The sequence below is a fragment of the Bombyx mori genome, chromosome 18, assembly GCF_030269925.1.
Source record: "Bombyx mori chromosome 18, ASM3026992v2".
In the NCBI taxonomy this organism is placed as follows: Eukaryota; Metazoa; Arthropoda; class Insecta; order Lepidoptera; family Bombycidae; genus Bombyx; species Bombyx mori.
The window spans coordinates 3,317,811-3,329,351 of NC_085124.1; the positions used below are offsets into that span (position 1 = coordinate 3,317,811).

General features: G+C 34.0%; 2 protein-coding genes across 3 annotated transcripts; one reads left to right on the forward strand and one right to left on the reverse strand.

Annotated features, from left to right (window-relative positions):
- The first annotated feature begins 440 nt into the window (after positions 1-440).
- On the forward strand, positions 441-4,826 carry LOC101736235 (uncharacterized). 2 transcript variants are annotated; one of them, XM_004928120.5, is made up of 5 exons: positions 441-677; positions 877-1,906; positions 1,994-2,051; positions 2,131-2,169; positions 3,851-4,826. In XM_004928120.5, the coding sequence occupies exons 2-5, from the start codon at positions 890-892 to the stop codon at positions 4,522-4,524; spliced, it is 1,788 nt and encodes a 595-aa protein (XP_004928177.1). In that variant the 5' UTR covers positions 441-677; positions 877-889; the 3' UTR covers positions 4,525-4,826. The 2 variants fall into 2 exon arrangements, with proteins under 2 accessions (XP_004928177.1, XP_004928176.1); XM_004928119.4 differs by having other exon boundaries at positions 460-1,906.
- A 263-nt stretch (positions 4,827-5,089) lies between these two features.
- On the reverse strand, positions 5,090-11,005 carry LOC101736099 (uncharacterized). The gene is made up of 5 exons (XM_004928118.4): positions 10,643-11,005; positions 10,365-10,477; positions 9,507-9,712; positions 7,740-8,394; positions 5,090-6,890 (listed from the first exon to the last, which is right to left on the reverse strand). The coding sequence occupies exons 1-5, from the start codon at positions 10,663-10,665 to the stop codon at positions 6,805-6,807; spliced, it is 1,083 nt and encodes a 360-aa protein (XP_004928175.1). The 5' UTR covers positions 10,666-11,005; the 3' UTR covers positions 5,090-6,804.
- Positions 11,006-11,541: the final 536 nt, after the last annotated feature.

An 11,541-nucleotide genomic window follows, 5' to 3' on the forward strand; every position in this document is an offset into this window, starting at 1 on the left:
AGAGTTCGAATTCAAGTTTAAGATTATTGATTTTTATGGTTATACTTCTTTTGGGATCTTCGGGGGAAAAAATCTGAGTGATTTTTATGTGAAACGAAGCTTTGCCTCCGCTTTTTTCTTTTTTTTATTGCTTAGATGGGTGAACGAGCTCACAGCCCACCTGGTGTTAAGTGGTTACTGGAGCCCATAGACATCTACAACGTAAATGCGCCACCCACCTTGAGATATAAGTTCTAAGATCTCAGTATAGCTACAACGGCTGCCCCACCCTTCAAACCGAAACGCATTACTGCTTCACGGCAGAAATAGGTGGTGGTACCTACCCATGCGGACTCACAAGAGGTCCTACCACCAGTATAAAGTGTTTTATATTTCATATTATACATATAACAGAATCTAAATTGCCTTTGTAAAATTAAATGAGAATGTATGAACAGCTATCCCTTGTCTGTCCAATAGACTACTGAATAATCAAACAAATAAAATTAAGAACTAGAGTCAGAGAGCAATTGTTTAACCTAAAACACATAATTCATAATATTATGTATTATTAATTAAGAAAATATTACTTCATTTCATTTTTTATGTGTATTTAAAGATTGTTTACAGTATATGACAACATTAGTATACTGGGTGTTATTGCTTTATTGAAGATGTCGAATAAAATTGTTTTTTGTGTATGTTTTAAGTCTGTGTGGTGTAATTGATTGTATACCTACTGATAATTTGTTTTACTATTAAACTATCATAAAAATTTTAATCCAGACAAAAACTCTAGGGTTACTTTTAAATTACAATGACTGAATTTATTAAGGCGTCATCAGAATCAGCTGATGGGCTTGAAGATATTCCTAGCGATTTTTTTGATGATTTTAGCAAAGAAGAGTTCATGGAAGGTCTCTCTGTGATCGATAGTTGGAACGATGACTGCAACAATAGAAATGAAGATGAGCCAGTTGAACACGAAAAACGAAGTCATGACAAAATAGAACAAACTTACACTAAGAGAAAGGAGTCCACATCCATAGATGAATCAAAAAGATCTACTAGTAAAGTTTCAGTGTCAAAGATCAATTCCAAGTCTCCGCTTGACAGCTACATAAAGCCAGGTAGCCGCCGTGATCCCGCCAAAACAAATGCAGCCATATTACGAGATAAAGAAGTCAAAGTCAAGAAACATCTTGCTAAACACCTGGAGGCCATTGCAGTAGCTGACCTATGCCCTCCAGGGACTGAACTTGATGATCTTTATCAAGACGAAAACATTATGGAGAAAAAAAAGTCTCCTGCTATTGTAGAAGAAAATCTACGACGAAAATCAAACCCTAAAGAAAAGTATCGCTTAGAGTCAGTAAAGCGGCGTAGTCCACGACATCGGTGGTCACCCTATAAAAGCCCCCATAGAAGTCCTCAACAATCATATTATAGTAATCGAAGCCCACACCGTGATTTCCGTCATTCTTGGCGAACTACTCCTCGTAGATACTACCGAAGGCCTAGTCCACAAAGACGTAGCCCACGCCGAAGTAGCCCTCATCACCAACCACGATGGTTACATCAGTCTCGGTCCCCCATTTGCCGCCATTCTTACAGATCACGTTCGAAATCTAGAGAACGTAGTTTTATCAACACTAAAAGATTTTCTTCTAACTTTCCATATGAACCATACCCTAGCTCTGGCTACGGTGTTCCACAACCAAATAATTTTGCTCCAATACCAAATGACTATGGGCAAGCGATGGCATATACAGATTACAGTGGCTTTAGTGGTTATACACCTGCACCTTTGGAACCATCGGGACCTGTGTCTATTCCTACCTCTGAACCCCTTCAAATACTAACTCCACCAACTAGTCTTTCAACACAAATAAATGAAACGCAGACACCATATGATGCTTTGGAAAAAGTAATTATGACAATATATCATTTTGTAATTTCAGTTTTTTTTTTTCAATATTTGTGTTCTTTTAGTCACGTGGTTTGACTGTTCCAGTTAGTCGCAGAAGGAAAAATCTCTAAAGAGGATTACCTAAAACTTACGCCAAACAAAGGTTAGACATCATATTATCCAAAATTATATGTTACATAAGGTATCATCAACTAATCTTTCATTTCATTTAATTTTACCAGGTGCATCTGCTGTGATTGAGACGAAGACTAAGCTTGAAGGTGGGTATTATTAAATTTTACTAAACATAACAATTTTTATATATTTTTTTGTTGGCAACTGTATGCAATATTACAAAGCATACAGTTGTATATGGGAGTGTTCATTATTTTGATATGGATCTTAGGTAAGTTTATATAATAATAGAAATATTTTACTAAATATAGTAGGTATCTTGATTGAAGATATCGCCACACTAATGAACACGAAAATTGTTTTTTATGATACTGATTCATACTATAGTGAATAGTAAATTCAATATTGTGAACATCAGTCCCATATTTTGCAACCATTCCATTGCAACCAGTCCATTTTCTTTGAATCTTATAGGCTACACATTGAATGACAGCGATTTAATATATATAATATAACAATATTTATTTGAATATAGTTAATATATTTATTCAAAGGTTTTTTAAAAATTATAACATTTAAACTGCGTTCAGTAGGTATAATGTAAAATAGTGAACTGAGGTTATGATTAGATAGGATTAGTCCGGTAAGTTAATGTAATGAAATCAGATGGTCACACTGAACTGATAATGAATAGCCCCATATAGGTATTAATTTAATTGATACACTTACATGAAAATTTTTGGAATACAATAATCATGTTTTCATTTCGTTTTTGTGTGAACACTTAAGATGCTGTATTAATTAATGCCATAAGTTCATATAAGAGCTATAACAGTATTATGGGTCGGGTAAGTGCACAAAGTAGAACGTAGGGCCGAAATAAGTTAGCATTAATGTATTAAATGTGTTTAATCTATGTTTCCGGAGCGATATGACATATCCTTCTTCAAACGAGGCTTGTGGAGAGTATTAAGCGGTAGGCAGCGGCTTGGCTCTGCCCCTGGCATTGCTGAAGTCCATGGGCGACGGTAACCACTCACTATCAGGTGGGCCGCATGCTCGAATGCCTACAAGGGCACTTAAAAAAAAAAAAAAAAAAATAATGGAATTGGCACATGTACTTCATATGAGTCGACTATTATCAAAGCCGGCAATCTGACTTTTGGACAATGATTGGTAAATCAGAAAAACGAATTATTGACTTTGTATTCCATTGGCAGTCACAAAACTCTTCGGAACGACATCTTAGATAAATAACAGGTTAACTATTAACCTTTATTTAATGCAGGTTTTGAACCGTATTCTTTGAAGGAGACGATTATATACAAATCAATCTGTATTGACATATCAATAAAAAAAAATTGTCCAAATACACAGATTGCCACCTTTGATAATAGACGACTCATATTATGAATCCCTCTGTGTAATTAATGTCCATAGGAAAATTGCATTCGTTTGTATTACTATGTTCTAAATAAGGTTCCAGGGTTTATACATTTGATATTTTAATTGGATAAATTAATATCCGTTCACTAGCCTGCTCCTCTTATTTCGTAAGTACGGCCGTGTCGTTGCTTCTTGTGACCATAAAAACTTGGTGGATGTTATTAAAACAACTGGTATGATCCCTTCTAAAGCCATGTAGTGGAGACCAGAATACTGATCATCATTAAAATGCTAAATATGATTGATCTTCATATAATTGTCTCAGCTGACTGCAATGCCCTTGAACGTGATTATAAAGTTTGTTGTAAACTAATAGGTCTAAAGTGTTAAAGGTGATTCTGCCGATTTAAAAGTGATGTACCCAATTGTTTGTTTCCACAGTTTTGAATGATTGCAATCAGGCTGTCAACAAATTGCTAAAATTGCTATTGCCAAAACACATGATAATATCTAGTAGTCGTTCACGAAAATTGGAATACTTAGAGCAAAGGTACTCTTCACCGTTGAAGAGACAACAACACGTGGAATTCCTATTTACAAAAAGCTTTGATTCAAGAGATAGTGCCCAACACAACAAGCGAGTTTTAGACAGTATCATCTCAACTTTGGACCTTGAGAAATCAGTGTTGCGACCCTTAGAGAAGAAGAAGAGAATTTCAAATATGAAAGAAGTGGCTGTACAAACAACGACAACTTATTGTGACGTTTGTGCTATTCGTGAATCAACAAAATATCAGGATACGGCAACTTCAATGGATCTCGAAGAAAAAAAGATGTTCTGTTCCACTGTGCACACGCAGGTTGTGGAACAGGATTTACTTAGTTCTAAGACAGTTTTTAACCCTAGTGGAAGTTCTGGTGGCAATTCCAATATTTCCATCGCACATCTGACCCCAGCGCAGTTAGTGTCGCAGTTGGCTGCCCGAGCGAAGACATTCAAGCAACACAAGCCTCCGCAGTCTCCTTACAACCAGCAGGCAGCGTGGCGGAACTCCCCGAGCTACGATGAAATGCATCAACGTAATAAGAATAACAATTACCAATACCATTATTAGTCACAAATATTGTAGCTTATAGGTATTTAAGCAATTTTATTAAGTCCATTTTACGCAACCTTGGTATGGTCATATTATTATATTTCATGTTTTGTTTTGTTTTGTGTCAATTACCTATGTACTTTAATTTAATCTTTAGAATATAGTTAATTCTAATATCTTAATTGTGTAACGATTACGTACGTTTGAAATCGAATGAGCGTTAAATATAAATTTACCGTGTAGAACAGTTTGGAGAAAACCTTTTAACTATTATTAAATTACTACTGCATAGTAGAATTGGAATAAAATTTACGGGAAAAGTGTCTTTTTTTTGTTTCCTTTTTTCCTATTGGTATTTTCTATGGACAGACGTGAACTAAATGAAGATCGATGCTCATTAGCGAAACTATATGAGTTAAAAATCGCATATCATTTGCAGCAAGGCGATGAACGTATTTAATATAATATTAAAAAATGAATTTAAGAAACACGTGCAAGTAATGATTTTATCGAGACTTTGTACTATCCAGTATGTTCAAATATGTTCGACTAATCTGACAAGGTAGAATGAATAAAAAACATATTCATAGCCATTTTATTTATTTGAAATGAAATGTAGTATCACACATATATAAAAATGTACTGGTTTATATTAAATACAAGAGATTCGTATTTTATTTATTACCTAATCTAAGATCTTCATAGCTTACCTTTTCATAGTTTTGCCATTTTTAATTGCATGTGTTCGTTTGTTAATTTTCATTAAAATAAAGTGTTGGTAATAAAATATGATGAATTATACGCGATGATGAAAAGAGGGGGTTTTCGGAATTATAAAGTTTTTTAAATATTGCACGCTTTTTTTTGTAATTTAGCAATACATATATTAATGTACCTATGCAGTTCATAATTTTAATAAATGTTATTTATAAATCCAAAATCTTGAAGGTGGCCGTAGATCTTCTTCCAAAAAAGTGTATCATTAATAAGCTTTATTCGTTATACGTCAAGTTAGCTCTATTCAGAGGACATGTTTTAATTTGATATATTGTTAGTGTATTAGAATTTTTAATAGAAACAGGGTCTACGAACCTCGACCATCTAATTTCAAAAGTAAGTATGTATTCAATCTTCATTTATGTACAAATTTTTAGCAAAACGATTCAATACAAAGTCAATAGAAAGTGTTGCCAGGGGCATGAACAATGTAACCTAGCATGCAGTTTTTGCTTTATAGTTCTTAGCAGATATCGCTGCGACGCGATATTTTCCAGCTTAGTTAATGAAAATAAAAAGCAAAATCTGATTTATTAATTAAAAATTAAATAGTATGTCTAGTGCTTAATAAGCCTGGTTATAAATGAAACCTGTAATTTTATTATTATTTAAAGGAAAAAAATACAGCGAATTTATAAATAAATAAAGTTTTCAAAAAAGTTTGCAATTACAATTTTTTGTCGGCGTTGCGAAGTGTTAGCTGCTATATAACATATTAATATTCAACAGATTTAAGCAGTTGCTTGCCACGAATTCTTAATTAAAATCGATATTTGTAAATTCATGTTATATTGTTTAAACTTCAATCCTTTATTCTTTTTAATATTGTGTTAAGTTATAGCAGTACTTTTCGGCTAATGACAGTTGCAATAAGTTTTGGTACAAGTTTCGTATAGCAATGTTCGAACAGTTGGTCTACCGGCCAGACAATCTCTCCAGTGTCCGTTACATTACGTAAACCAGTGACATGCCGCAAAACAACTGCAGTTTACACCATGAGGGCGTTGTTGACGTCACAGCATCCGAACCAACACAGCTCAACACGACTGCAAGCCAGCGTCGCATCGCAGCAACCACTCTCAATGTCATACGCCGCTACAGTCTACAGCAACGTGTTCTGATGCCGTAAACTTGACCCTGCGCATACTTCGAGCAGCACTTTCACAGAAGTGGAACTACATAGCGGTCTCTGTCACCGAATAAAAATGAAAAAACTGCTAGAGCTGAACAAACGCAACCCGAACTCTGGGTAAAATATCTTCCTTTGGCCTTTGGAAATCGATAACAACCACGTGTCCCATCCCATTCCCCCATACGCACCAAGTCCGGCTCTGTAATTAATATTGTCCTCATTGTTTAATAACACTACTTAGATATATAAAAATCGATGATAATTTGTAGTATTACTCAAGTTATTTAAAATATGCAGTTGATAGGTTTGGTTTTTTAAATCGCAATGGTCTTTAAAGCTAGATGCCGGTTTTTTTTCTATTTTTTTAAATTTAAGCTCTTAATTCAATTTTAACCATCCAAAAAGTCATCAAGCCACTTCTCAAGATCTTCTGGTGATTCGATTACAGGATTCTTGTCTTGTACATCTCCAGTTACTGAAATAAATTTATTTTTTTTATAAAAAGGATTTTTTATTTCCTTTTCCCTAATACCGCTTGTATCTGTTACTGTGGTTTCTTATATTCATAAATTTAATTTAAGTAACTTTCTTTAATGTTCGATTTTATAGATAGATTTCATATTTATGGAAATTTCAAAACATGGAACAGAAAAACTAACGAGACGGTTTTGATAATTAAAATATAGCAGCTTGGATCTACAAAATGCTTTTTAATAGTCTTTTCATCATTTTGAATCTAAAATATATCATTATAAAAGGTTTTTTTATAGCTTTCATTTTAATACCTGCATACGTGCGCAAGTATGGAGATAAATAAATGTGTCTTTTTTATGATATGGCTGGTACGGGTCTGAAGGTCCCGGGTCGGTAGTTTAGCTGTCCTAAGTAATTGAAACTTCCGACCTATCCAGATCGGCAGAATGACTATACTTATTATGATATACATAATACATAGTGACTGGTAACACATTCGCACCATGGCTTTCAATGATATCAGCAATGCCTGGAGTGCGGCCAAGCCGTAAACGACGCTGTGGGCGAGTGCAATTTTACCAATATAATTGGTATGTGCTCTTCGGTGTAGGGTTGTGAGAAATTTAAAAATAACATGCCAGTATTGTGAAAAAAGTTATCAGAGCACTCCCTGCTAATACAGCACAGAACGCAAAATTTCTTTGTAGACCTATAGGTTTCAAACAATCTTCTCTCGGCTATGTACCGTGGATTCCATGGGGATTCCCTGGGAACTGTTTGAAATGAAAAAAGAATTCTAGTACGAAGATTGATTAAGGTTTAGATTATAAATAAAATCACCATTACTTACTTTCTGATGACAATTTGATTTCATTCAGTACTTTTTCAGTCTTAAGGTTGGTCAATGGTTTTTCAATTTTTGCGAAAATAAAGTCATCTTCACTATCATTTGAATGATCTTTCACTTTAACACCAACAGGACATATATGACTTGTTGGCTCCATTTGTTTTGAATTATTCAAAATTACAGTTTCTTTTGATATTTCCTCTTTTGATTCTAAGTCAATAATATCCATTGATGTCTCTGAGTTTGTAGGATTCTCATTTTTTAATGTATCACTAGCTGATTCTGTATTTTGTGCTGCATTATCATCATTGTCATCTTCCTTGATAAGATCATTAATAATTTTTTGTTGAATTTCATGTTGCGGAGAATTATCTTCGGTATCTTTATCATTACAATTTTTATATTTATTCTCATTGAAATACTTTTGTCTATACCTTGTGGCTCTGTTATTCATATTCGTTATGTCCGTTTCAGTAAAAAATGATTTGTCTATGGAATTCCTTTCATAGAACGGTATGGTAGATAAAGCCAGGCTGAGGGTATCCATGTTTATTTCGAAATATTTGTCGTATGGTGATGGCCCAGTGTTTGTTTCCCATGTTTTTTCGTGCTTAAATTGAAAATGACCCCCGACTGCCAAGGGAGCTTCAATAAGTTTCTAAAAAAAAGTAGTTTGCCTTATTGTGGGTAGTCCGAAAGTGTTAGTTTGAATCATGGACACTTTCTATTTATTGTCATTGCTGGCAGATGAGCTTACTCCCTTAATGGTAAGTCTTTACCATTACTTACCAACATTAGTAATGCCAGAGGCATAATTAAGTTGCTGCCTACTGAAGAACCTATTTGAAACCTTATATCAAGGACTTGTCATAGCACTTGAGGGATTCAATTCAAAGCCAGATAGCATTTGTGTTAAAATGGTCTTTGGATACACAGTATGGATTTATGCAATTGTTACTGGAAATTTGGATAAATATTGCACTGTTGACAGATATTTCGATGGCAGAAAAGGGTGGTAACTTCAGAAGATGAGTTTCAATCAATTGTCTAACTTGCTAATTAGAATATAGATTAGTAATTAGTATATCCTACGAACATTTTTTTAACAGTGACGCCTTTAAAAAGGTCAAATAAAAGTGCATGTTTTATGAACTACTGTTGTGATACAGCACCTCATGGTTGTCTATGTTTATACTAGGTGCTACTATATAAATAAGTCTTTGGGGCTTATTAGTTTATCCTTTGGTAATGCAGTAGGTAGCACAGCAAAATATCAGTAAATATTTTGTATGGGTTAAATTATTTTATTATATAATTATAAAAATAAAACCCATAAATTGTGAGATGAGGACTGCTGGCATGACCTGGAGTGATATCAAGGAGCAAGCACAACACATGTTCTAGTGGAGACATCTTGTGAGAGCCCTACGTACCAGCAGGGTACCCTAGAACTACAACAACAACTATATAGAAATTACTACTATTATTACTATTTACTGGACCTCTTTGTAAGACCGCACGGGTAAGTACTACCACCCTGCCTATTTCTGTCGTGAAGCAGTAATGCGTTTCGGTTTGAAGTGTGGTGCAGCCTTTGTAACTATACTTGAGACCTTAGAACTTATATCTCAAGGTGGATGGCGCATTTACGCTGTAGATGTCTATGGGCTTTAGTAACCACTTAACAGCAGGTGGGCTGTGAGCTCGTCCACCCATCTAAGCAATAAAAAAAAGCAACTATAATAAAATTTTAAAATTTGTTGCTTTCACCTCATAATCTGCTCCCATATTTTCTTGTTCCTCAATTTCATCATAACTGTCAATAGGCATTTCATATTTAGACCAATTACTCTGGATCTCCTTCTTTTTATACTTGTTACTCTCTTCTTCTGTGATTTTAAGGATCTCATCTGTTTCCCTTTTTAGATTTTTATAAAATTCTGGCCCTGGTTCTTGGTACGTTGGTTTAGCAGGAGCTGTAATGTTCGTTTTATATAAAATTAGGTTTAATACTTTAGTGCATGTGTGTGTTTGTTTTTAGAATAAGAATCCACTTGATATTAGTAGCAAATGGTTGTTGAGAATTCTATATTACATTCAATGACACTTACATTACTATGCAAACAGGTTATGAATGTGAACTATTGATGATCCTATAAATTCTACCACTATTCTAGACAGAAAATAATGTACATACCATAATATAGATACATTCTTTTCTAATAAACTGTACACATTACATAGTATAGTAATATGTATACATGACTTTAGTTAGCATTAAGACTAGTTAAGACTTTAGATACCAGTATTATCTTCAGATTTTGCAAGTTGCGAGAATTTAATGTGAATATGAAAGCTAAAAATAAAAGTAATAAGCACAAGAATGGAAAGTAGTTTTAACTACAGAATCTTTAGTATGATTAAACTTGTTAATGGTACACCATATGGTAGAGTACAGGTATTTTTTAGTACAACTATTTCAACAAAATTAGATATTTCTATACCTAGACTGATTTATTATAAGCTGAGTGGATACCTACAGCAATTAGTGGGCAGAAGAAGGATATATGAAGAGAATTTATTACTTGATAAATTAGTATCAGAGCAACATTATGAAAAAATATTAACCTTTCGGTACTTCCTTGGGCTCATCAGATTTTTTTTCTGCCTTCTTGTCTGTGACTTGTGCATCATTACGGCGACCTCGTGGGCGACGCTGATCTTTAGGGTCGTTTCGTTTCCTAATAATAATTAGAAAAATTTGAGATCATAATGTAATGTACATTGTTTCAGGAATTAATTTCAGGAATAAATTTAAAACGATGCACGTAACGAAAATAAATGTAATGAACCAGATGTTCTTTCCAAACAACCTTTCTAAATGTTGGTTTTGTGAAAATACTTACTGATTTTTCTTATCTTCAGGCATAATGTAATATGCTTGTTACTTATAATGTACTAAATAAATTAAATCGTTTGTTTAACACAGCAGGCGGTTGCAGTTTAATATGTAACTTTAAATTTCTTGTGGTAATTTTGAAAATATAGTGGGTTCCTAATACAAACGCAGTTGCGGCATGCCGACGAAGAAAGACAGAATCACTTTACACAAATTAGAGATATGGAAACTGGATGAGCATTTCTTAACGCTTTTGCTTCAGCCTTCATCAATATGTCTAGTCTTAAAATTAAGTGTACTTATTATGATTTATGATCATCAAGTAATCATCAGCTGTTCTGTTTTGTTTGCTAAGAGAATTGACATTGACAACCTAGTCAAATATTCGTTATTCGGTTTTCTGGACGGTAAAGGAAACAGCGCTCATACATTCAAATATTTAGAAACATGTCGAAAACATGACTGTTGTACGAAAAGTGAGTGAATATGCAATAAAATTGATTGAGGCTTGGGGCGCTATATGACAATCCTGTGAATGATGGTGCGATGAAATGAATAAAAAAATCCGAAACATGGTAAGAGTTACCTAAGTGTTCAAGAGACTTTTTTGAAGAGCCCAAGAAACCACTTTCAAGTTTAAAGAATTTAATCGTGGCTAACATAGCAGTGACTGTTTTTTTTTTTCAAGATAAAAGGTCTGCGGAAATTCACGCTGACTCAATGTGCTATTCATCAAGTTGACGTCAAAACTCCCAAAAAGCAATAAAAAGAAATACACCGGATTTTTATTAACATAAAAAATATAACTATGACAGACTAGGCTGTATAGGCTACGCTCTTTGCCTGCTTGTTGGCGAATTTAAAAACAATAACAACAATATCGTTGCCGGCTTCCGGATTTCATTT